The following is a 25,210-nucleotide window of genomic DNA, read 5'->3' as shown; positions in this document are numbered from 1 at the left end:
CTTTATAATTTGTATCGGTTCATTTTTTGAAAAAAAAATTGTTTCTATTTATTTACTTATTTATTTAATATTTAAAGATAAGATTAATTATTATCTTATAAATTATTTAATTTAAATCTAATTTTTAAATTCTTACAATGTGTGATAAGGTTATGCATTGATATTTACGCATAAATCATAATGTGTGATAAAGTTATTAAATATTAAATTTATAGAGATTTAGTTTTTTAAAGTATTTTACGGAATGTACTGGGCATTTGGTCTAGTGGTATGATTCTCGCTTTGGGTGCGAGAGGTCCCGAGTTCGATTCTCGGAATGCCCCATTTTTTTTTTCTGAAAAAGTATATTTATAAGTTTCCTCAAATGAAACTAAAGTATATAGTTACAATTAAATATTTTTATCGTACATGAATGAATGAAACAACTCTGTGCAAAGAAAGAGTTACAATTAATTCTGCAGTCATAGAGGATAATTTTCCTGAAAGATAGTATTCGTATAAGCCTGCACCAGCTGAAACTCATACTCTTCCTCCCATTCTCTGCGCAACAACTTCTGAAACTCCAACATGGATAACTCCCGTGCATAATAGTTGTGTTGCGCTTACAATGATCGTGATCGTTTCTAAGGTGCGCTGGAAAAAAAATGGGAAAAATGATGAATATTACGAGTTAATTCAGTATATGCTAAACCGTTATTAAATGACAATATAATATGTGTTTTTGGCAGTGAATTGAAATTCTAGCTAGCATTGAAGGAAAGCTTACCAGGTTGGAGTCTGTCCAGCCAAGTTCAATCTCTTTGCATGCAAATCTGCAACAAAAGAACGTAGTAGCCATAATGCATTTATTCTCTCTTGTTAGAATGGTAGAAATTTGATTCAATAGAAAGCAAAATGGGTGATAAGGCTAGATATATATAGCTAGCTCACCCCATGGCTAGTAGAGTGAGTGCCCATGTAGTCAATGAAGACATGGCTGCTGCATGTAAGTTGGGAGCATTCCACTGGAAAATGTTTTGCAATCCAGTGAGTGAGGTGGTGAATCCCACAACACCAGCAACCAGAGACAAAATTACGAAAAAACCAGTTGTCATGTTTCCCATTGGGAAATATATTGGAAATATGCGAGCCGGAATGGACAAAACAGATGCTGCAAAGTCAATAAAACAACACACACAGTTCAATTAAGTTGAAACCAACCAACACACATTTTTTTTTCTTCTATTGATAAAGCACTCCAATTAATTACCTGTTTCGCCAGACCTTTGAATCCCATGATTCACTGCCCAAGAAGCAATTACAAGCACAATGAAGTACAGCACTAGATTCAGTGCCAAGAGGATAGAGGCTACTGATTTGGATCCTGAAGCCATGGCCCTTTAACTTCAATTCAAACACCAAAAAATTACTAACGTGGAACCTTAACTTATTTGTCCTTGTGATGAGCTTGGAGGCCAACATATATATAAACCGAGACAAATTCTCGATCCCCATTATATCACCAGAATATTGCTGGAAAAGGTTGTCCAGCAATATGGTTCTTCTTTGCTCTTACCATTGAAAAGAACTTTCTTCCATGCAAAGAAATGCCTTGTATTCTTTGATCATTATTTGGTTTGCCTCGTGAAGGGGAAATGAATTTTTTTCATATATTCTATGAGCATATTGCAGCATAGAATTAACAGGGCAAAAACTTTCTCTCTAGCTTTATGCCATTATAATCATCAGAGATCAAATCAAAAGTTACAATAACCTATGTCCATCATAGAGTCTATAGATTCTACGTCTTATTAAGTTGAGCTTGAGCAAAAGGTCGTAATTGAAATTTTTCAACGCGTGCTACTTTACAAAATGTTACCGTCAGTTAATTTGACAAAATAAAAATAAAAATCCGCAGGAATAGAGAATACTAGTACTACATTCGAAATTTTTTCCTCCTCGAGTAAGATGTGATTGTGAGCACATGTACACGTAACACGCACAGAAATAAAGGGGTAGCCAAAGAATTAGATGACAGAGAACAAATGGAGAAATGGGTGAAACCGTAACACCACGATATCGTTATGTAAATAAAAAAATCTTTAATTAAAGGATAAACATAAATATACTAGGTTTAAAATATCAAATAAAGGAAAGACCCTAATAACCAGAATTTTAATAATATTATGTATGGTTTAAATAAGTAAAAACAATTATAATGAAAATTAGGATAAAGATTAATCGATAACAGCGCATACTTGCTGGCTTTCTTCCCCCCTCCTATTTTCAGTTCATTTTTCATTTTTGGTTGTCATGCCTTTGGGTCGTGTAGAGGTGTATTTGTTTTCAGTTGTGGAGATCTATTGTGTCATACTAATGGATCTGGCCTATGGGCATACCTTTGTGCTATGACTCAGCTTTCCTATTTTTATTATTAAATGAAATTCACTTTGCAAACAAAAAAACTATTATACTTTTACATAATTTTGTTATTGATAAATATTAGTTATTAATTGTTAATTTTTTATTGGTAGAGAAAATCGAATCCACAACTTTTTTTCTCTCTCCCTTCTCCTTTTATCAACCAACCAACATTATAACTCCTATAAAAAATTTATCTTTAACCAGAGTTATGTTTTGTTAACAAAAGATCAAAATACAAAATTCTGATTTTTTTTCATGGTGAAGTTAGGTATCTCTCTCAATCTCTTCCTCCTCTCACCTAATAAAAACCCGAGTCAAATGACATCTAAGGCTTAAAAAATAAGTCTTCTCAAGAGTGCTTTGTATACTTACCAATATTGCACTCACATTAAGAATAAAATTTGCTGGACTCAACACCCATCAATACTATATATATGAGAAAGATAAAAAGAAAGATATTTATTTTTTATTAATTTCATTTTTACATTAATATGTGCATTATTTAGTCATTTGTAAAATTCTTATTTGCTTCATTAATGAGGTAGTATTATAAATTCTTAAATATTTTTTAAAATTTTATTTTTTTATATTTTACTTAATTTTAATAATATAAGTGAAATGCACATAATATACTTATTTAATTTGTATTAATAAATCATTATATATGTGTTAAAGACTGCTTTATATTTACCAAAATAAATTTTCTTTTCGAAAATGGGGCTTAAAGAAAACTATGGATGTATCAAAATGAAAACATTTAAATTATTGGACTAAATGGGCCACAACTTTTTTTCTTAAGGTCCACGCAAGTTGTGTTTTTGAATCTTCTTTTTCTTTCACCTTAGACAGATCCTAAGACCTTTTTTTTTCCTGAAAGATCCTAAAACTATTTTTAACAACCTACAGATGATAAATTACTAATCGAAATTGCCTCTTGTCCGTCAAGGAATGAAACAAGTCTTTCATTAAATTTGTAAGGATTTATTAACCAGTATTCTAAGGATATTAATAAATAAAAGTTTTTTTTATTAAAAATACGTTAGAATTATATAAAAACGATAAAATAAATCAATATTTTTTTAATATAACTTTTTTACTTTGTACTCTTTAATTAGTAAGAGTACTTATTAACGTTCCTTAATTTGTAAAATGAATAAATATATATTCAAATTTTAAAAAAATGGAATTTTCGATGGGTTAAACGAATTTATTCTCATCACTCTAATCCCAATGAACCAAAAGTATATATTTTTTAATAGTAAAAAAAATAAAAATAGCGCGCCATAACAATTTAGTCTATGCTGCGGAACTATGGAGAGTAATGGATGGTCGTATTCAGGGGCGGACCCATGAAGGAAGGAGGGGGTCTTGGCGCTCCTGATCTTTTTTACAATTTTAAAAAAATAATATATTAGTATTATATTTATTTATTTTAGAGAAATTGATTTTTTATTAATAAAATAAATCTACTTTAATAATAAATACTATATTTTCTTAAAAAAATATTATGTAATTATTTTTATCTCTTAACATTGTTTTTTAAATTATAAAATCAATAGTAATTATTTTTAAGAAATTTTATATCAATATATTTTATCAAATTTAGTTATTATATAATCAGTTTTTATCTTTTAACTTTTTAAAATTATAAAATTAATGATAATTTTATCTCTTTTAAGAAACTTGGATTTAAATATTATATTTAATTAAATTTTAGTTATATAATTGTTAAACTTTATTTTTTTGCAAATGAAGAAGTTATATTTTTTTAAAAATCTTATATAAACAATAACTAATAAAAAAACATATAAACAAGTATCATTGTATTGATAGAAATTATTGTAATTTGCAAACTATTAAAATGCATAATCATACTTTAATCATGAGATGTGATATTCATAATATTATCAAAGTCGGAAAGACATCGCATCGTATAAAAGAATTTTTTTAAATTTATTTCATATTTCATATTTTCATATCGAATGTTTGTTAGTATATATTGAAAAATTATTAATTATTAATTGTTTTTGTGACATATAAAAAAATGTTATGTGTTTCTTTTTGTGATAAGACATTATATGTTTTGATAGATTATTAATATAATTTGAAACATTAAATTATAAATATTTTGTATAAAATTTAATAACATATAATTATTGGATGTATTTTTTATTTTTTTTTGTGATTGACCTCCCCTCTTCGCCCCTATTCACGATTGCGTGCCTGAACACTTTTTTCAAGCAGGATCCTATAATCCATACCCATAATTGGGATTGGGAACGATCACTAATGTTTTGTCTCTCTAACGCAACTTTTTTTACAATCTTATTCCAGTTACGTAGTAATAGAGAAATCCCTCTTTTCTATGGCTAAAATTTGATTTCGATAACATGAAAGATGGATGGCTCAAGCTCATCTTATAATTATGTGCTCAAAGAATTTGCTACTTGACAAATTACTTTTCCTACTGACAAACTTGTTGCCTGTCGTGCTTTCATAGTTTTCTCAACTTTCAATAAATTTTAACTACTAAAAAAATTAATAAAAAGTGTGTTAACAAACATTTTTTACATCATTTATCGTCAAAGATTTTAGCAACATAATTTATTATCTTTCTATTTTTCTTCTTTTACTTTTCAGACTTTATCTCTCTCTCCCTTTTTTTCTTACTTGTTTATGTTTATTTCTCTTCTTATTTCTTGACTATATGTTACTTTTAATCCATCTATATTTTAGTATATTCAATTTTAAAAATTTTATTTTAATTCTTTATATTTTTTATACATTGTTTTAATCATTCTTTGACTTAATTTATTTTATATTTTTTCTTATTTTGATACATTTATGATTATTAAAATATTGATTTAAGACAAAAACATCTATTAATCCGGATCAAAGACTTTATATGACTTTAAGAATTGATAGTTAACTTAGGATAGGAATTTCTTAGGATCAAAGTTGAGAAAAATTGATAATAATGAATCATAATCTTTGGTCTCTTTAAATATCACTCAAAATTCTCGTTAATCTTATTTTACTTTTTTAAAAATTAAAATCACAAAATAATTTGATCACTTATTAATTTACTCTAACTATTTAGTTTAATAATTTTGATTATTTGGGAACACAATTGATTTGTAGGATTTGATATCCAAACTTTTAGTTTATTGTTACTATTGCATAGAATACATTTGTCTTTGTGCAAACCTTTTTTATGCATAAGATAACATGTATTAATTATCAAATTTATTAATTAATATACATATTATTAATTGATGCATATTATTGTATACTAACTAGTATATATTGTTTATATTAGAAGTAGTATATTTATTATTAATTATAATTGTATATTATTAATATTATTTTTTTCAAAAAATAATATTATTACATATATAATTAAAGCAATTTGAGGGGAGGGGGGCTAAAGGCCCTAACTGCCCCTATCCGTCACTGATTTGGAGTGTTGTTCATTATGCGACAATGCGCATCCCTGTATAGTTCCAACAACTACTTGCAAAGATATCTCCTAAATCCTTTTTGAATGACAACTCAAACTTTCACTTAAAACATTCATTCATAATCAAATAAGGGGGGAGTAAAGTTGTAATATCATTGATTTTCAACTTTTGGTCTACTTTCACATTACGACATTTCACGCGGTAATACTACACTCAATATTTTTGTTGGTCAGAATTCTCCATCATTTAGAACCTTATGCATGTAGTCCCTCGACAATTAGCTTTATCTATTGACTGACCCTACAAATCAATACGAAACTTTTCAACGTGTTTTGTCCTCACTTACATGTTTTTAAGAAACTTTTTTTAAATGTCACCCATCTCATATTCACTCTAAGTCAACACATGCTTAAGTGTGAAGTTTTTAAGTGACGAGTTACCGAAAAGTAGATACATCTTATAGTATCAATTACTTCCTTTAAGTTATCATCAATTGTATAACCCGGTATCTATACAACCTCTTAATTCCTCTCATTTAGGTGTGATTCGATCGAGATGCTACATGCCTACTAATTTCTGCTTAATTCGTTCTCGAAACACACTATACTAGAAGAGAGATATACTCTGATACCAATTAAAAACTTGTAGAGTGGATAAGGATGAAATCACCTTTGCCAAAACATTAACAACCTATTATGCTTGTCTCCTAACAAGACTAAAGCTAAAAATTTAAGTTTGTTGACTTTGCTTCCCTAAATTTAAATTTATTTTTCTTAGTCCCTCAATTCCAAAAAAACTTTTTTTTAGTCATTTTTATTGATTTTTGACACTTTAAATACATAATTTATGACAAATTTTATTGCAGGAGGGAGAATCAAAGAAAATATTTTTAAAAAATTGAGAGACAAAAAACAAATTTAAATTTAAGAAACAAAAAATAACAATAACTTAAATTTAAAGGATTAAAAATATATTTAAGTCTTAAAAAAATAAAACATAATTCTTATTGCATTCGACTAATCAACCAATGTCTTAATCAAAATATTAATATCAATTAAAAACATTTAATATAGAATACTTAAAACCATTTAAAAGAACACAACAAGAACTTCATATATTTTAAATATAACAGACATTTTATTATATATTTTATATTTCTACTTTCTTAACTTATATTTATTGACACTTGTGACCACCGTTACATTTAAATATTTAATCTATCTTTTAATTTAATGACTTGCTAACACTGTGACAGAACCAAAAACCAGTGCAAGTGGAAGGTGGAAGCATGTCGTGGTGGGTAATATCAAATTTAGTGGCACCAAGAAAAATCGTGGAATGGTGGGTAACACTTAAACATCAACATGAACTCAAGAAGTGTGGTGTGATGAGAAAGGTCTTCGTTCATTATCAATTATTAATTTACTATCTATTACTTACCGATTGATGGAAATCAGCAGTGTAGTTTATTTGTAATATATATTGTTCGGAAGGCTCCAAATGTGGTGGACGAAGCAGGCGGTTTCCGCAACGACGGTGGTTTTCGATAAGTCACAAGATCTGTATATACCTTATTATATATATTTCATCTTCAAATTCAAATACACGTTTAATATGCATAATTTTGTTGACAATTAAGAAAATTTTACATAATGAAAAAATTGAACACTAATGTTTCTGTTAAATAGATAATTTTTATTTATGTGAACATTAACGAAATCTTGTAGTACTGTATTAATTTTTTGAGTTTTTTTAATAAGTATATGATATATTTTTTTATACTTTTAATGTTAATTAAATAATTCAATATTTTTTATTTATGAAGAAAACAATTCAATAAGTTATACCTAAATATAAAAAATAATTTGGTATATTTTAATTTATTAAATATAAAAATAATTCAAAAAATTAGTTAAATGTGAAATAAAGAATGAAAAATGAGGAGGTGATGAAATGATTCCGAATCTCAGAGGTGCAAATGGGTGCGCACAAGTGGAAGATGGCGACCTGTGAGGGCGATCCACTCGGCAACCACTTTTTACTTTTTAAGTAGCAGTCAGACCCAGACGTCGACCAGCCTTCCTTTCCTTTGCTTCTCAACAAGCCAAACATTTTTCTTACTTTATTCAAAATAAACATTATATTATTCTACAATATTGTTAACTACAGTTAATAAGTTACCAAATTATCTTTTATTGAAAATTATAATAGTGTGTGAGTAGTGTTTTTTTTTTTGTTTTTATATAAAAATTCTTTATTTCTAAGACATTTGTTAATATGTATCAGAACAACTAAAGTATACACATGTTTTTGATATATTCTTTAATTACAATTAGAATTTTGCACCAATAATTTATACAATCAAACTTTACATTAATAATTAACATTTTTTTTCAAAATAAACTAAAATAACTTTACCCCATTTGATTCTTCATTTTTTTACACCATTTGATTCACACTCTCCATAATAATTTACAGATTATATACCACAAACTAATGGAAAAATATTTAAATATAAATTTTGAAACATGTTTTTATAAAATTAACAAATTAATCATACGTCGGATACATAATTGAATAAATGAAAATATGACTTTTTATATTAATAGTGCATTTTAATTATATTTTTAATAAAATTATTATACTGTTACCAATTTACTGCTACATATAGTTTAATTTTATATTAGTAATGCATTCTAATTATACACTTACTATTTTTTTATATTATTACCAATTTACTATTTTTTATAAACAATCTACTGTTGTATACAGTTTATTTTTATTTTTTATATTAAACGGGGCTAAAGTCCAAAAAATTTAATTTATTAAAATCATTGTTGGTAAACTTGAAAAAAGACCATGCAAAAGAAAGAAAGAAAAATGTAATTAATCTGTGACGTGCGTGATTACTTTTTCAGTTTTTAAGAAAAGCACAAGTTGGAGACACACAGACCCACCACAAGCCATAGAACCAAAGGGCTCTCTCCTTCTCCCCATGTTTTCTCTTCTTTACTTCTTTGTCTGATAAAACTGTCATCAACCTCCTCCTCTTCCCACTCTCTCTCTCTTTCTTCCCCCCTCTTTTTTTTATTCTTCTTTTTTCCCTTGCAAATATTTTATAAAATTGATATGTGTTGAAGGCATATTTGCTTAAGAGCTGAACCACATCATCGTCTTGAACGTTTGAATCTATGGAACAGCTTGTCAACTTCATCATCCGGCCACCAAGGTATCATTTTTTCTCCTCCCCACTCTCGCATCCTTTTCCTTCAAACACCTTTTCGAATCAAAATATTCTCCTTTTCTCTTTCTAAAATTCCCAGATGGGTATCTGCTTCTTCTTGGTGTTGTTCAGTTGGAACGTGATGTAATTCGATTTGAAGTTTTGATTTTTAGCTTTTCCAAAGCCTAACTCAGCTTGGGTTGGCGAAATTGAAATTTAGTTTCGTTGTCAATCTCCTCCTCAATTCCTCTTTTTCAAAAGGGGAAAACTAGAACAGATGCAAGTAGATTCAGAATTTCACTTCCTTAGCCTCTTTTCTTAAAGCATGTTTTTTTTTTTTGGAGCTTTCACATCATGTTAATTTGGCTTACTGTTTGTTTGGTTGGAAAATTGAGATCTATTTTTAAGCTACCTCGGGGGAAGTTCTTTGTTACCTCATATTCGGGTGTTAGATTTTCATTCTTCCACCTAAAATGAAGTCTTATTTAAACACTTTTTATTTTTGTAATGGATTCTTTCTTTTTGTGTTCTTAAAAATTGGATGCATCTGTCATGTAACTTTACGTAGTATTGCTATGATAACGACTCTTAGATAGACATTTAAACTCTTACTTATCTGAACACACATCTAACATTAGTTGTTGGATGGTTATTTATGCCTAATATTAAATTTCTTATTGTTTTTTGAATTTTTTTATTCTGAAAGTGAGATCTATAAAGTTCATGCTTCCTAGAAAAAGAAATAGAAAAGGAATGGATACATTGCTTTGAATATATAGGTATGCTCAAAAGTAATAATGAAAGGGTACGCATCCTTCGAATTTTGAGGTATTGGTAGAAAGCCCAGTTGCAATATAGGCCTTGAGATAGCATTATGCTTGCTATACACTTGTATGCAGTATGCTTGTCACATAATAGCTACAAACTTGTACTTGAAGTCATCTATCTGCAATTATGGCCTCAAGTCATCAGTACATGGCTAGCTGATTTATTTGCACTATTATTGTTTCAAATTTAACTTCAACTTTAAATTATTGTGATCATATCTTTATTTTGGATGCAGAGCTGAATATGACCCCAAAAGTGATTTATTGGATCAGGAGTTCATGCTGAAAGGAAAATGGTATCAACGGAAGGATGTAGAGGTAATTTAAAAAAAGTATAAGTCAGTGCATTAGCAAAATTATTTTGAGCATTGGCTATGTGGAAATGCATTTGAAGATGAATTTATCTTATTTTATAGTGTTTCAGTAACAGATTAATGAATCTAACGTCCAATCACTGTCTTCATTGTCTTTTCTTAATATTTTTTTTATCGAATTCCTAAGTGATCACCGTCATTAGACAACATTAATGTTAGACGAGAGATCCATTACACAGGCCACCATTACCTTCAATGAAGATTATGAACCTGTAAAATTGGTGCAGAGCAACTAAATTTGATATTGACAGATACCTAGGAAGACATGTCAATAATATGCTTGAACATGATTCTAATTGCAAAGCTGTTGCTTTTATGTTGAAAGAAATACAGTTTTCATAATTTGTTTCATCCCTCAGTTTTTTTATTTCTCTTCTGGAAACCTGCCACTAGAAGTGTTTCTTACCTATAATATCAGCATTATTACATGAATACATGTGTTAGTTAACATTTAAAAAGTGAAACTACAGTAGGATGAGAAAAATATTGGAATCAAATTTCTATTTTTGAAGAATTATTTTTCAACTGAACTTGTATATTTTATGTAGAATACTTCTAAGTAATTTTCATACATAAAGTGTATGTATGTGATGTTCTAAAACTTTTCCTTGTTGATTTCACTTTTTCCCCATCATAGCAATTTTTTTTTTCAATTAAGTCATGCTTTATCTCTTTTTGTTGACAACCTGCATGGTCAGCCTGTCATGTAAGATTTGATATTCTGCAGATAAAAAACAGTCGGGGTGATGTTCTTCAATGCAGCCATTACTTGCCTATAGTCAGCCCTGAAGGAAAGCCTCTGCCGTGTGTAATATATTGTCATGGAAATAGGTGATTGTGGGATGTTGCTTTTTTATGTTAGCAAGAGGCTGTTGTTTGAAACAGTTCCACTGAAACTTTTCTTCAGAAAATTTTAGACTCTCTCCTTCCAAGATTGTGTGTTTTCCTTTTTTTACTGTGCACCATAGTGTATGTATGGTGTTGCATAGTTTATAGATTTCAATTTGTGCTGAATGGGTGAAATTTTTATATGACAGCGGATGTAGGGCTGATGCTAGTGAAGCTGCTATAATTTTACTTCCCTCAAACATTACAGTTTTTACTCTGGATTTTTCTGGCTCTGGAATTTCTGGAGGGGAGCATGTCACTCTAGGCTGGAATGAAGTAAGTGCTTTTTCAATAACCTCTTAAAAAAATCATATTTTACTGTTTTATCATTTATATAGCTTAGTCTTATTGATGTGTCATTTATCTGTCCTTTTCCCATAATTAATACGAGTAAATGTGTGAAGGACGTTAAATAAAGAGGTATTTGACAAGTTCAAAGTTCTATTCTTTCCTTATGTGATCTTGCATGCAGATTAGAAACAATACACACTAGGGAACCTCATCTAAAGATAGCTTCAACAACTTGCATACTGTTATTTTTGTGAATTCGATCCAAAATTATTAGTCCAAGTTTGCATGCACATTACTACTACTTGCTTTGTTGTCATTCTTCATTATAAATGATTGTTTGTTTGATATTGTTGTCTATTTTCAGAAGGATGATCTGAAGGCTGTCGTCAACTATTTGCGGGATGATGGAAATGTCTCTTTAATTGGCTTGTGGGGTCGCTCAATGGGAGCTGTAACCAGGTAGGTTTTCATCATCACCCACTTTTTGCTTTAAACTTGCTTTTGGAACGAGGTTTAGGAAAGGTTTTCTGGTAAAAATGGGACTGTGTAGTACTGTAGCAAGATACTATAATTTGTTCATATTACAGCTCAGATATCGTGATTGTAACCCACAAAAAATAAATATCTAAATTCTTCCTTGAACTTTCTTATATTATTGCTTGCAGCTGTAATAATTTTTTTTTACTTGCATTAGCTAATTATATTAATATATTTTTATATTTTCAGTAAGATCTTACAATCTAATAATCTATGTTACAATCACACAATTTATGATCTTTTTTCCCTCTGCTGATCTTAGTTAAGATCTTGATTTTGACAATCTTGAGTGACCGAAATGGCTTGGGAGAGGAGATTTTCTATTATTATTGATGTTTTTGAAAACCACGTCAGTTATTGAACTGATGTAGGTGTTGATTCAGGCTTAATTAGTGGTTGAATATGCGATCATTAAACATGTAAAATCATAAGTAGCCAATATAGGTAAAATTTTAAATTAATATAAAAGGATCATATTGTGTTCCCTAATAGATAAAAAATCAATATGACTACTAAAAAACTAAATAATAGCAATCCATATACATGGACCTTTTACTCATCTCAAAATGTTTTTGATTATATAAAAAATAAAATGAAAAACTGGTTGAAACCAGTTTTGGACTGGTGTGACCAATTCTTCATTGTTTTTCTGCTTGTCTGGTTTTCTCGATTGTCTTGATTGACTGGTAGCCTAACTAGTTCTCCAGTTTTTTTGGTCATATCAGCTTGTTTAGTCCCTCTCTTTTTATTAATGAACATTATCATTCTTGAATAATAGATTGTGTATAACACTGTTTTTATCCTGAGAGTGAATGATCTCTGATAATATATTCATGTGTGTGATTGAACTAGGAAAATAGTTAGCTGTTCTGTATTTGTGTAGACTTGTAGAAACTAGAACGTTCCCTGTCCCCCTGGCATGAAAAAACCCATGTATATGTTTGTTCCCCTCTGATTTGAATGGTTCTCCTTGTTAAGTGCACTCAATATAACTACTCTGATTATATAGCCATTCAAACATACCATTTTAGCTAATGCATATGTTTTTTTTTCTGAACAATTAATGATTTTATTACTTGCAGCCTTATGTATGGAGCTGAGGATCCTTCAATTGCAGGGATGGTTTTAGACAGTCCCTTTTCTGATTTGGTTGATTTGATGATGGAACTTGTAGATACATATAAAGTTCGTCTGCCAAAGTTTACTGTGAGTATATTATATTACTTCTTGGCTGAAAATGAGAATACTTTTTATATTGAAATAATCTATCTAAAATTTGGAATTTTAGTCTAATATTTTTTTGCTCTTTTCTTGGAGGTTATTGGAACTATTTTCAGCTTATGCCAGTTTGCCTCAATGATATATGACATGATATAAATAATTTTGGTCGGAAATTACATATTAATATCATTGAACTTCCCTGTCTACCCACTCTGAAATTTAATAGCTCTTCTTCATGACCTGTTATCATGTCCAAAAATTGTTTTGTTGCATTTGTATCTTGATGGGAACTGATTTTTACTGATAAGAAACAATGGAGTATAGCTCCTTACTATTGGGGAAATCCCTCTTAAGTTTACATAGCGTGGATCATTGGTTTTGTGTCTCTGTAGTTTACACAATTCTGAATATCCCCCTTGTTCTTAAATCTTAAGTATAGGAACCAAAGTGCTCCTGCTCCACTCATCTGATATCTTCTTAAATCTCAAAATCTTGTTAAATAACTTAGTGAGCCAAATGATACCTTGTTCTGTTCTTATTATAAGAATAAATTCTTAGTGCCATCACTTACTGTTATGCTGATTTTGTTTCATTTTTCTTGTTGCAGGTGAAGTTTGCAATCCAGTACATGCGAAGAGCGATCCAAAAGAAGGCAAAATTTGACATAACGGACCTCAATACAATTAAGGTTTTTTCATCCTTTTATTATTGTTATTGTTTGTTTAACTTTTATTTTGTGATAGGAGTTTTGTAATGAAAGGAATTTGTACTACTTGCTTGATTGTATAAAATGGTTAATTAGTTAGTTTGACAGAAAAAACTGATAAGCTATTACTGCTTTGTTTTTTGTCATCATTTTTCAATACAAGTTAAAGTTCCATCTGTACCTGAGCTTAGTTAACAAATGTTTTTTGCTTTTTAGTTTGAATTTGTAGAAATTATATAAATGCATAAAATTTCCTTTTGCTGGCAATAGATAGCATAAACTTATTAATCTCCAAGTTAATACATAATTTAGTCAGTAATTCATAAATATATTGCTGAAAATTTTTGGTTAAATTTTTTGTAAATTAAATTGATTAATTGTTATGATCATAGGTGGAGAAACTTTTGCTAGTGAATAAATGAAAGTACTAGTTTGATTCAAATAGTACAAAGTTTCAACTAGTTAAGAAAATGTTATTTGAAGGATCTATTTTGGTAATAAGTGGAGCGCCATCTTCTTGTCCTTCTTACTTTTTAATCGCTAAACCCAAGAGTTGTTGAATTCTAATCATAATTAGTTAAATGAGTATATTTTCAATTTTTTGGGTGCTAATGACTGAACTTGTGGAACACAGTACAATTGATTGAATACTGGCTAAGTACTAATAATTTGTGCCCCTTACACTCTGGGGCCACAGGCAACACTAGAGTGTGTATGGATTTCTGTTGGAAACCCCCAAATGGAAATCCAAACACATACTAGGTGTTTGCAGGATCCGATTTTTGTCCAGATAATGATGCAAAACAAACAGAAAGAAAATAATGTCGACAATTGTTTTGTTGTCCTCTTGAGCATATATGTCTTCATGTGGCATTCAAAAGCATAGAAATATCTAGAAAACAAATATTCTGAAATGGATGCAAATTTTATTGAAAATATCTGGGTGAGAAAACAATAAAAAAATATTCCTATTGGTTTTAAACATTTTTATACTCTCCATCATGTTCATTCATTATTTGTTTGCATCATAGGTGGCAAAATCTTGTTTTGTTCCAGCTCTACTAGGCCATGCCATTGATGATGATTTTATACAGCCCCATCACTCTGATCGAATATTTGAGGCTTACATGGTAAGTATGTTTAAAAATCCCCCCCGCCCCCTCCTTTTTTTTCTTAACTACAAATTGATTTACATAACTCAACTTTTGGAGTTAGGCTAAATGCATATTCGGATCAGCTTATTTTAGTTTTTTTTTCCTGCTTCCTAAGAGGACTTTAAAAAATGTGAATATTTCTTTGATATTAATCTCAATATGTCTTTAAAGCATGCTTGATGCTTTTGAAATTTTAAAAATCTCTTCCAGGCAGGATGCACATTGTGTCACCTATTCTCTAATTATAATCTATGCTATTGCATTTGCTCTTTTTTGTTTTTATCTAGGAAGTCTTCATGCCCTATTATTTGGATCTTTAATATTGCTGTCCATGCTTTGTAGGGAGACAAAAACATAATTAAATTTGACGGAGATCACAATTCTCCTCGTCCTCAGTTTTACTTTGATTCCATAAACATCTTTTTTCACAATGTTTTGCAACCTCCGGAAGATGAGGTTGGGGAATCATTTTTTGACCCCATGAATGATTACTTTGGTAAGGTAAAATCAGCAATGCTTCTCATGGTTCCACTTTGATCAAATTTCAATAGTCCATCTTGTACATCTCTAAGAATTGACTGTTTTTCCTCAGGATGTTTGGAGATCTGTGCACGAATTAGGCTACAGCAATGAATCATCATCTAAAAACAAAGGCATGACTCAAGTACCTAGTTTCTCTTAACTATTTCTGCTATATTGATTTGTATGAGGATCTGCACTTAGTACCTTCACTTTTTGTAAATATCTTACATGTTTCTTTGTTAGATGCAGAACCATCAACAAGCAGCACGATAAATGCCATTGAGCAGGTCCGTTCAAGACGACCAATGAGTAGGATGGAGGTTTGCATTTATTAGCTCTTAATTTACTGTTAGAATAACATGCAAATAGGTTTGGCTGAGGAAATGTACCCTCTATTTTGAAAAATGTTAAAATATAATTTTGGTTCTATATGTGATATTCATTCTTAATTTGGTTCTTTTGTTAAAGAAGTTGTGAGTGATCCATGTTTGGTATAGCAACAAGTTTTATGTTAGTTACTGCCACTGAGAGCCTAACACAACCCTCTTCCTTTACCCCGGACTTGGAATTGGCTATGAAACCATCAACAGTTTCTTATATGAAATAGTTTTTTAATTTAGTCCTTGTACAAATAATTGTTTTCAATTTTGTTTTACCATTTGGGGTTATAACCAGATTGAAAATGAATATCATGTATAGGGAGCAGAAATTTATATTTATCCCTGTACGTGATAATCATTTTTAATTGGGCACAAACTCAGTTTGTTATAACGACCATAGATGACATGGCAGATATGGCATTGAAAATGTTCATATTGGGAATAAGTTAACATTTGTTTTTTGTAGGAACTGAATTGAAAATGAGTATAATGTCCAAGGACCCAAAACATTTTTTAATCATTAAAAGATAGGATGATGATCCTCTCATGTTAGCAAAGAATGTGACAATGTCATGTCATGCCACGAGAAAGAAAAACACAACAATTATAATAGGGTCCACCATTATTTATATATAGGACCCATTGATTTTATTTTTGTCTTTCTCTCTCATAACTTGACCTTATGATGCTCCTTACTAGCATTAGATGATCCTGAACCTAAAAGATATTTTTGCACAAGAGTACTCAAGTTGAATATTATACTTAGATGATTGCATTTTGCAAATGTTAGAGGAGAGTGCTATGTGGTTTGTTAAAATCTGGTGTGTTAATACCTGCCAAATGGCTTTTGCATGACCATCAAAGATGTGGTTGTTTGAGCTGCATGATGATTTTGACTTTGTTTGAATTCTTTAATTGGCATGGCTTTTATTATTATTATTTTTTTAAGTAATATTAATATACTGTTTGACATTTCTCAGGTTCCATCTGATATTTCTTCGAAAGATGAACATCGTGAACATGAGGTATATCCCTTTCACTATTTTCACTTTCTTTGTAATGAAATATTTTCCCCCATTCTTCATATGCATTGTAATTTTTTTCGTGTAAACTATATGCTTGTATGGCTATAGTAGCTATCACACACCAAGTGGAACATTGGTTGGTGGTAACTCAGTAAGTATCTAAACTAACGAAAAAAAAGTGATTGGAATCCCTTGGTTTTCTGTCTCAATGTGAAAATTCTAGTAATTGCCATTTCTAAATAAGTAATGATACCATGACACAACCAAGAGTGTCCCACAAAAATACATACCCATCTCCAGGCCAACGGATCTGACACACTGCTGAGATTCAACGGAATACAGAGAGGCATGTTTTCAGTATCAAAAGCTTTTGTGTCAACAGTATTACTCTTTCTAAATTGTTCATTGAATCGGTGATTGGTTTTAGGGAAATATACTATGAACTAATGATTTTATCCTTTTTTTTGTTACATGGGTTTCATGGAATGTTTTATTTTATTTTTTTATTTTATGATATATTGGAATACTTTAGTAAAAATACAAGTGATGAGTGGCATGTAATACATGTGAATGGGACTTGCTGGCCTGGTATCCATTTTTCTCTTCATGAATTCTCAATACTAAGGCATAGACCTGCCTTTAACATGTGCTACCTACTTCTAAGAAAATGCTTTTTCATTTTAAAAGTTTATGGTAAGTTCTTATCTAATTTTAATACTAAAAAATGCGGGAATTTGTGTTTAAATAATTTTTTGGTACCAATACCGTGGTGTTAGACACACGAAAAAATGGAAAGGGCTGCCTGGGTCTATTTTATTCTCTGTTCCATCCTTTTAGTGGAATTAAAATATAATACGTTTTCAACCTTATGTCGTCTTTTCTTCTATTTTTAAAATACTCCAAAGATTAAGCAAATACAAATGTTTTGTTCCACTTGTTCAAACCTTTGCAACAAACGCAACTTACATGCTACAATTTTTCTTTTTACTGCATGGTGAATGCCCACTACTTGTGTATCTGCACTACCTAGGCAAGACAGAGCCAGTACCTAAGCTTCAAAAATGTAATTTATGTAAATATCTACCTTTAGGGATAGTGAAATAATAAATAAGGCAGAAAGAGGTATAATCAAAGCATGAGAAAAGGAGATCAAACAGAGAAAGGAACTATAGTCTCACTCTTACATTTTGCATGGCATTCTTGCAAAGCAGGAGAAGTGCGGCAATATTTCCCCATCATCATCATCAATGATAAGCTTTGAATTGTCAAATGGTGATCCCTTTGGGTCCCATGTTCCAGCCACATTGGAAGATGATCAGTATGTAGAATATCAACTAGATGACCTTGCAGGTTTTCCATCTACTGCAGAGGAGGAAGAAAGAGTGAGCCAACTTGATAACTTCTACATAATCAAAATACTTGATGACAAATTTTGGATTTTATTCATGTTTGATTTATCCATGCTATTCAGATGTTCATGGAAGCAGTGATGGAGTCACTGAAGGACCTGGAAGTACGAAATCCAAATGCAGAACAACCAACAAGTAGTGTTAGTTCTGTGTATGTAGATGCTGTAGAGCCGTCTGATAAAGATGCTTCTTCAGGAGAGATTTCGAGACCGGTGGAGACAGAATCTTCCTCACTCAAACACACCACAGAGTCAAAATTCAAAACCACTTCCTCGACATCAGAAGAATTTGAGCCATTGAACGGTGAGTCAAATTCCATTTCAGTGAAACATTCCCAAAATGTGGTGTCGGAGCCAAGTCCAGTACCAAGTGTTTCATTAGAAGGACCAGCACATCTGCAGCTGCAGCCACCACCATCGGCACCTACTGACACATCATCAGTAACTGAGTCCAGCAATACAAGTGGTTCTGCTAGTAGCGATAGTTCTGCTAGTTTACAAAGTTCATCAGAGACTGATGTATCACATAACACGAAAGCCACAGTAACTGTTGTTAGGAATCCCGCAGGCCATGTCATGGATGGCTTAATGCGTCGATGGGATTTCAATTTTTTCAAGAACAAATAGTCACAACCGATGATCAGATGAGAGATTCTCATGTATACATTGTTTTTGTAACTACAAGAAAACAAAAATCATAGTTTGTACCAAAGAAAATAGGTTGCTCGTGTGTAAATTTTGTATGTTTAGATTCTCAACTAACAAATCATCCAATATTCTTTGACTGTAAGTGAGAATTGTCATATTTTGTTGTTTTTATGAACGATGTCTACACCATTGTACGCATCATTTGAACAAAGGTTCTCGTCTTTCGTTCCCTTTATTTGCCGAAGCTAAGCTTATATACATGATGCACTTGCCAGGATGCTATGCTTGTATTTGTATCCTAGTGTGGATGGAAATGTATTCCCTACATTTAATTGTTTCATTATTTTAGGAACATCGTCGGTTCATATATTGAAAATAATAAATGTTCCATTATCGTAAAAAATTATATTATTATCAAATGCTATGTAATCATATTATCTATTTTTGTTGACTATTAATACGTATTACGGTTTAGTCTATTTTAATATAAATGAATCTTTTAGGGACATTTTTTATGACATCTTCTATTGGCTTTTTCATAAGATGATGTATAAAGACTTGGAATGAAGTTTCAAAATCGAGTAGTCATTCGTTTTTTTAAATTAAATTAATTTGTAAGTCTCTAATTTTTTTTTTAAATAGATCTCTGTTTTAAAAGTTTGTAAATATGTCTCTAAACTTATAAACTATTTTTAATTGAGTCCTGACTAGGGTTTTGTTAGGGTTCTGTCAAGTATAAAGATTTAATGGAAAATTTTCAAATAATTTAAAAATCAATTTGCTAATTTAATTATTTAGTAAATTCTTAAATTATTTTAGGATTTTTTTTATCAAATCCTATTATTGATGAAACCTTAACGAAATTTAGAGATTTAATTAAAAATAAATCGAAAACTAAGAAACTTAATTAAAAAGTTTTAAAATATAAACATATTTAAGATTTTTCAAACAATTCAAAGACTTCCAAATTAATTTACGAGTAGGACAAAGATTTGCTTTCAGAGAGGGGGCAGAACAGTTTGTGCAAAAGTGGTATTCTGAAGTAAATGTCTAGGATAGAGTGTACAAATTTTCTTGAGAATTAATTTTTAAATAAATTGTGAACAGGGACTGAGAACTGCATTAACGGAGTTGGAGGCTTCTGTGATGCCATTGACATTTATCGAATTGATTCCATTTGATCTTTTTCTGTTTTTTGTACGAGGACAAGAATTAAATTAGGTGGGCAGTTCATGATGCAGAATTTTCTAAGATTGCTATATCATTTTTTTCTTGTCAGATGTTTTGATGTAAAAATTTTATTAGCTGCCTTAACTATAGCGCCAAAGCATTTGGTCATATGTAACTGGAAACCTTGGTTGAGCGAAGAAAAGCCCCAGATTTTGTGACTTATGAGTTTGGTCTAAATGTAGACGTAAAATGGAGCCTTCAAAAGTAAAGTAACTACTTTATATTAAAAGAAATTGAAGCAGGAAGCACATCAGAAGAAAAAATCCAATAATTTATTTCAACGTTGAATCTGAAAAATTAATGAATAAATTATTGAGTTAGGCCATCTTTTGAGACGCTGCAAACATGTATGCCTTTAGGAGAATATACAACAGTTTAGTGTATCCACACACCTGCAAGTTGCAACATTAGTCTCTCTAGGCCAACATGGATAACTGATTTTGTGTTAATAGTACTATGGTCGATAGTTTAACTATCTTCCATCAATTTCAATGCCATCTCAACCAGTGACTGAGTTGTTAGAGTGTGCCGGTTCAGTCCAACAGTGCCAGAGAAAACATTAAAGCTTTCAAGTTCTGATGTGGTCTCTAAGACACCCTCCAACACCTCCTCCATTCCCAGACCCTTAAAGGTTTCTATGTTTTCTGCTTTGTCTTTCATCATCCAAATAGCCAGCTCTATTACGAACCTCCTTATCCTTGGAATCTTAGTTGGGGGATACTGGTATTTCTTGAGAATCTGAACTAATTTGTTTGCAAGTTCAGCCTCAGTAATTCCAGCTTCTTCAAATACAATGCTTGATTCATGAGAGGTCATGTATCTGAAAACATTTGCTGCTAGTCCAATCATCACCTCTTGTATCTTGTTGTCTTCTGACATGATCGCCCGAAGTATCTGGAGGGTTGACAAATGATAAGAAAAGATCAAGATTTTCTTATGTTTTTCATCTGTGTAATTTTTACTAGATAGAAACGTAATACAAAGGCCCTATTTTAATTAAACTTTTCCCAGAAATTAAAATTAACTTGTACACTTCAATTCTCATAAAAACTTTCTCATTTAACTTCGCTAAAAGTTGAAGTGCATAAATTAATTATAATTTATGGAAAAATTTTGACTCTTTTTTCATTCAGAAACTACTTATAGAAAGAAATTTATCCGACCAAAGTAAAAACTCGCATGCTATTATCTAAAAAATTATAATGGTAAGAGTAACACTTACTATGGGTGCTGCAGTTGTTACCCCCTTTAGCTGGATGAACCATTCTGATCCACTATAGGTGCATAAATTTCTTAGAATTCTAGCTGCATTGACACGGAGCAATGGATCTTTCAATGCTTCAGCGAGCTTTTCTAGTACTTTCAACTTTAAAATTCGATGGCAGTTACTCTTGCTTTCTAAAGCCAGCATTGCAAGGGCCTCACCAGCAACAATTTTTACATGTTTCTGATTTTCTGGTATGTTGTGTTTGAAAAATATGTTGAACAATTCTTTAAGTACTCCACCTGTACCCCCTATTCTTTCCGTTGCATCCTCTTCCAATGCCAGACTGGTTAAAATTTCTATGCAAAGTTTCTGTAGAAGAGGATGCTTCTCTCCATGCCTTAAAATATCTCTAATATTGCTGATGGTGAAAACTATCTCCGCAATCTCTCTTCGAAGATGTTTCCCAGTGGTGCCAACTGTGCTAGCCAGCATCTTCACCAGTTGCAGAGATCTCTTCAGTGTCAGAACTTGGGATGGAGTAACATTTTCACTCTTTAGCAACCACTCTTCAGCATGTGTGAAGTCTATGATCTTTGGAAGGAGGCCCCTTGTGTTTCCAATCTTTCCACAGTTGTCAAGGTCACGTGCAAGTTTTTTCAGTATGAGGAGTCCCAAGTGGTTAAAAGTCCAGAACCCATAATTTTGGTGATCAAATACAAGTTTCTTTTCACCAATCTCATCAGCTGCAGGAATCACACTCCTATTAGTTTGTAAAAGAGATGATATTGATTCCATAGCTCCCGGTATTCCGGCTATGCGGAGAGAGTTCTGCTTCTTGCCAGCTAGTTTTGACAAAATCTCAGCAGCTGAGAGCCTAATCTCTTCGTCCTTGAAGTCTGTCCAATTCAACATCTCAACTAGTCTCTCCACCATTGATATGTCAATTCCAATCTTTTGAAGGGTGTCATCACAAAATCTTTCACTGATTGAAAACTGCCTAAGAATCCTTGCTCCAATGAGCTGCTCATCAGGGGAGTTAGAAGCCAACAAGTCCATAGAAAAACCTACCATATCCATTTTCAAGCCATCAAATATGCTTCCATTGACACATCTTGAATAGGCATCATAGAAGAGCCTTCTAGTGGACACCATTCCTGATGGCCCCAACTCACACTCCTTGTTGACCTCTTCCAACAGTTTACAATAGCTGACTTGCCATTCCCAATAGGCCTTTTCCATTAGGAACAACAAAGCTTCCGAAAGAGCCAAGGCATAGAAGATAGAGAGAGCAGATTTGCGGTTCCTCTTGTCAGTGTCCCCCTTTGCCACCTCTCCATAATCATGCTTGACGAGCTTTATTAACGAGAGAACCACACAAGCCGTTGCAGAAAGAAGCTGAAGCCAATAGAGAAGTCTACTGACATGCCTCGAAAGGAAAAACCATTTAGCATATGGTAGGAGTGGAACATCTGAGCTAACCCACATCCTAGTTCGTGTCCTTGTTGGGGTAGTATCTGTTGAAACATATTGGTGGTGATGGTTCTGCCAAAAAAAAAAAAAAAAACAGAAATATCAAAGACAAAAATATTAATGGCAATAGTCTTGTAACAAAGAAGAAACAGTAAGAAAAAAAACGCGCAAGTCTTCAAGGCGTATGTACGTGAGTTTTAGATAATCTCTATACAAATTGAATGCAACAGGATGTAGTGACGAATCTCCTTCAAGATATAATCAAGTCCATTGATATAATTTGCAAACCCATAATCAAATTTTATGGTGGATTATATTTTTTCATAAATAGACACATGTTTTCATGAAAAGATACAACTTTGAAAATCTCTCTCAGTACCTTTGTACTGGGAGTTACAAGTACCTCAGTGATGGACCATGTGGCTTGGTGCTGCCATTCAAGTTCATGACTCCTGCTGAAAATCCTGGTTCCTTCAACTACAAGTATGATGGTGATGAACCAGAAGTCGGTTTTTTCTAAGGTGATGGCGAAACCGCCGAGAAGGACAACGGTTGCCCAAATGAAGCCGAGAGTTCCCAACCCGGTTGCTGCTTTTTCAAGCACCGCAAGCTGAAGAGCGAAAAGGGTGAGCTTCTTTTCTGGTGCTGAGGTTGTTGAAGACACAGAATTGGCAGTGCTATTATTACTGTCCAGCTTGTCTATGCTGCTGAGTCCACGAGGCTCAAACATGGTGGTGCCTATGCTGATGGTTTCGCTGAGCCTCATCCTTTGTAGTTCATCAACTTGTACATGAATGCTTCCCTCTCCTTCCATTAATGTAACTAGTCTTAAGTAGCTACCTGCAATGCAACTAGTGTGATATCTAATAAGGTTGAAAATATGTGATTGTGTTATATCTCTGATGATGTCTGGTGAAGGTTGAAGAGAAAGATGAGTTTTTATATACAAGCTAGAACAAGAATGAGAATGGCAAACTTAGGGGGCACGCTTATGATGGGGGAAAGAGTAACGTCAAGCTTCTCTTTCCGCCGATTTTCGAAGAAGTCGCTTCACCGACTAACTTGCTCAAAGGGTTAACTTGTCTCTCTATTGTAAACGTTGCTTTCTTTCTTCTTTTTTTTCCTGAAAATTTCTTGTTAGAATTAGAAATCAAATCAAGCTAAGTCTAGCAAGTCCTGGCTATATCAAGTTACTCTTTGACTGATCAGTTTCATTTACTTCTCTTTACTCTGATTGTTTAAAATTTCTGGGAGGGAATAAAACTATGAGTAAAATAGAATAGAAATTAGAATTTTCAGTGACTTGGTTATTACTGAAATTAGAACGGAGAAGACTGTTTCTATGTGTTACTGTTGCGCCACGTTTTGTTAAGGGTATAGTTCCACTGAAATTTATTTCCACACATTATTATAGACCTAATTTGGCACTAAGGTGCAGGAAAAAAATACCAATACATACGTGTACATTATACAACTCTCGTTCATCTCATTTTGTCTGAAATTTAAAATTTTGGAACATGAACTAAGAAATGTTTTAGATTTTAGGAAAAATATTATATATTTATATTAATTAGATTTTTTCTTATTTTCAATTTTTTTCTTCTAATTTCACAATAAATGGTTATGGATATAACAAGAAAAAATTATTTAAATACATCATTAATATTATAAAATGGTAATTAACATAGAATGAAAAAATTATTTAAATACATCATTAATATTATAAAATGGTAAAAAACTACTTTCAGTTCTAGTGTTCTACACTTTGAAATCCTACGATGCGTCTATATCTCAACCCATAACCGTTGGCTAGAATTAATGAAATGAATGACAACATGATGTGTACTTTGCCACCTAATAGTCTTATCTTATCACGAAACATTTATTGGATAAAACATTAGCAATAGCTTATAGACAATTAGACACTATTCACAAAAAAGAAGACGACAATTAGACATATACAAGTTTCTGGTCAGCATATGATTGTGATTATATTATTAACCAGCGGAAATGTACTAACACATTACACATGTTCCTTCATACAATACATCATCCTTTAATTAAGTGACATTTGACTGTTTCCCAAGCGAGTCTCTTCCTTTCAAGGAACCTAATCTAATACGCGTTCACTAGCATTTTGTTAATAGCACTGCCGAATTTCTTGTTTATGGATTGCAAGTTACATGAATCTGGTTGTGTCATGGCTTCCGTGCATAAACCTTGGAGTATGCGGAT

At 31.6% G+C, this 25,210-nt stretch overlaps 3 protein-coding genes and 1 non-coding gene across 6 annotated transcripts; 2 read left to right on the top strand and 2 right to left on the bottom strand.

Moving 5' to 3' along the window:
* The first annotated feature begins 251 nt into the window (after positions 1-251).
* TRNAP-UGG lies at positions 252-323 on the top strand. The gene has a single exon. It is a non-coding gene; the product is annotated as a tRNA-Pro (tRNA).
* A 32-nt stretch (positions 324-355) lies between these two features.
* Positions 356-1,457, bottom strand: LOC114393065 (membrane protein PM19L-like). Its single transcript, XM_028354324.1, has 4 exons — positions 1,250-1,457; positions 931-1,150; positions 767-812; positions 356-633 (listed from the first exon to the last, which is right to left on the bottom strand). Exons 1-4 carry the CDS (start codon positions 1,371-1,373, stop codon positions 520-522), a joined length of 504 nt encoding a protein of 167 aa, XP_028210125.1. The 5' UTR covers positions 1,374-1,457; the 3' UTR covers positions 356-519.
* Positions 1,458-8,801: 7,344 nt separating this feature from the next.
* Positions 8,802-19,408, top strand: LOC114393703. Of its 2 annotated transcripts, none has more exons than XM_028355108.1 (14): positions 8,802-9,093; positions 10,151-10,232; positions 11,016-11,119; positions 11,326-11,452; positions 11,832-11,926; positions 13,087-13,210; positions 13,833-13,913; positions 14,963-15,061; positions 15,428-15,586; positions 15,678-15,738; positions 15,851-15,927; positions 16,968-17,012; positions 18,224-18,394; positions 18,484-19,408. In XM_028355108.1, the coding sequence occupies exons 1-14, from the start codon at positions 9,056-9,058 to the stop codon at positions 19,045-19,047; spliced, it is 1,827 nt and encodes a 608-aa protein (XP_028210909.1). In that variant the 5' UTR covers positions 8,802-9,055; the 3' UTR covers positions 19,048-19,408. The 2 variants fall into 2 exon arrangements, with proteins under 2 accessions (XP_028210909.1, XP_028210910.1); XM_028355109.1 differs by having other exon boundaries at positions 8,803-9,093; positions 15,857-15,927.
* A 1,095-nt stretch (positions 19,409-20,503) lies between these two features.
* LOC114394223 lies at positions 20,504-24,098 on the bottom strand. Of its 2 annotated transcripts, none has more exons than XM_028355885.1 (3): positions 23,355-24,098; positions 21,521-23,047; positions 20,504-21,192 (listed from the first exon to the last, which is right to left on the bottom strand). In XM_028355885.1, exons 1-3 carry the CDS (start codon positions 23,787-23,789, stop codon positions 20,767-20,769), a joined length of 2,388 nt encoding a protein of 795 aa, XP_028211686.1. In that variant the 5' UTR covers positions 23,790-24,098; the 3' UTR covers positions 20,504-20,766. The 2 variants fall into 2 exon arrangements, with proteins under 2 accessions (XP_028211686.1, XP_028211687.1); XM_028355886.1 differs by having other exon boundaries at positions 23,379-24,094.
* Positions 24,099-25,210: the final 1,112 nt, after the last annotated feature.

This window comes from Glycine soja, chromosome 17 (genome assembly GCF_004193775.1).
Source record: "Glycine soja cultivar W05 chromosome 17, ASM419377v2, whole genome shotgun sequence".
NCBI classification, from domain to species: domain Eukaryota; kingdom Viridiplantae; phylum Streptophyta; class Magnoliopsida; order Fabales; family Fabaceae; genus Glycine; species Glycine soja.
This window is presented reverse-complemented; position numbering and strand designations above follow the sequence as displayed.

What these genes read in the sequence shown, in the direction of transcription:
- LOC114393703 (XM_028355108.1), top strand. Translation starts at nt 9,056, where the DNA reads ATGGAACAGCTTGTCAACTTCATCATCCGGCCACCAAG. An exon ending in ATCAACGGAAGGATGTAGAG is followed by an intron (nt 10,233 to 11,015) that starts GTAATTTAAAAA and finishes GATATTCTGCAG; the next exon opens with ATAAAAAACAGTCGGGGTGA. An exon ending in GAATATTTGAGGCTTACATG is followed by an intron (nt 15,062 to 15,427) that starts GTAAGTATGTTT and finishes CATGCTTTGTAG; the next exon opens with GGAGACAAAAACATAATTAA.
- LOC114393065 (XM_028354324.1), bottom strand. Translation starts at nt 1,373, where the DNA reads ATGGCTTCAGGATCCAAATCAGTAGCCTCTATCCTCTTGGCACTGAAT. An exon ending in TCAAAGGTCTGGCGAAACAG is followed by an intron (nt 1,151 to 1,249) that starts GTAATTAATTGG and finishes TTGACTTTGCAG; the next exon opens with CATCTGTTTTGTCCATTCCG. An exon ending in GCTGGACAGACTCCAACCTG is followed by an intron (nt 634 to 766) that starts GTAAGCTTTCCT and finishes TTTTTTTTCCAG; the next exon opens with CGCACCTTAGAAACGATCAC.
- LOC114394223 (XM_028355885.1), bottom strand. Translation starts at nt 23,789, where the DNA reads ATGGAAGGAGAGGGAAGCATTCATGTACAAGTTGATGAACTACAAAGG. An exon ending in TTGTAACTCCCAGTACAAAG is followed by an intron (nt 23,048 to 23,354) that starts GTACTGAGAGAG and finishes TTTTTTTGGCAG; the next exon opens with AACCATCACCACCAATATGT. An exon ending in TAACAACTGCAGCACCCATA is followed by an intron (nt 21,193 to 21,520) that starts GTAAGTGTTACT and finishes TCAACCCTCCAG; the next exon opens with ATACTTCGGGCGATCATGTC.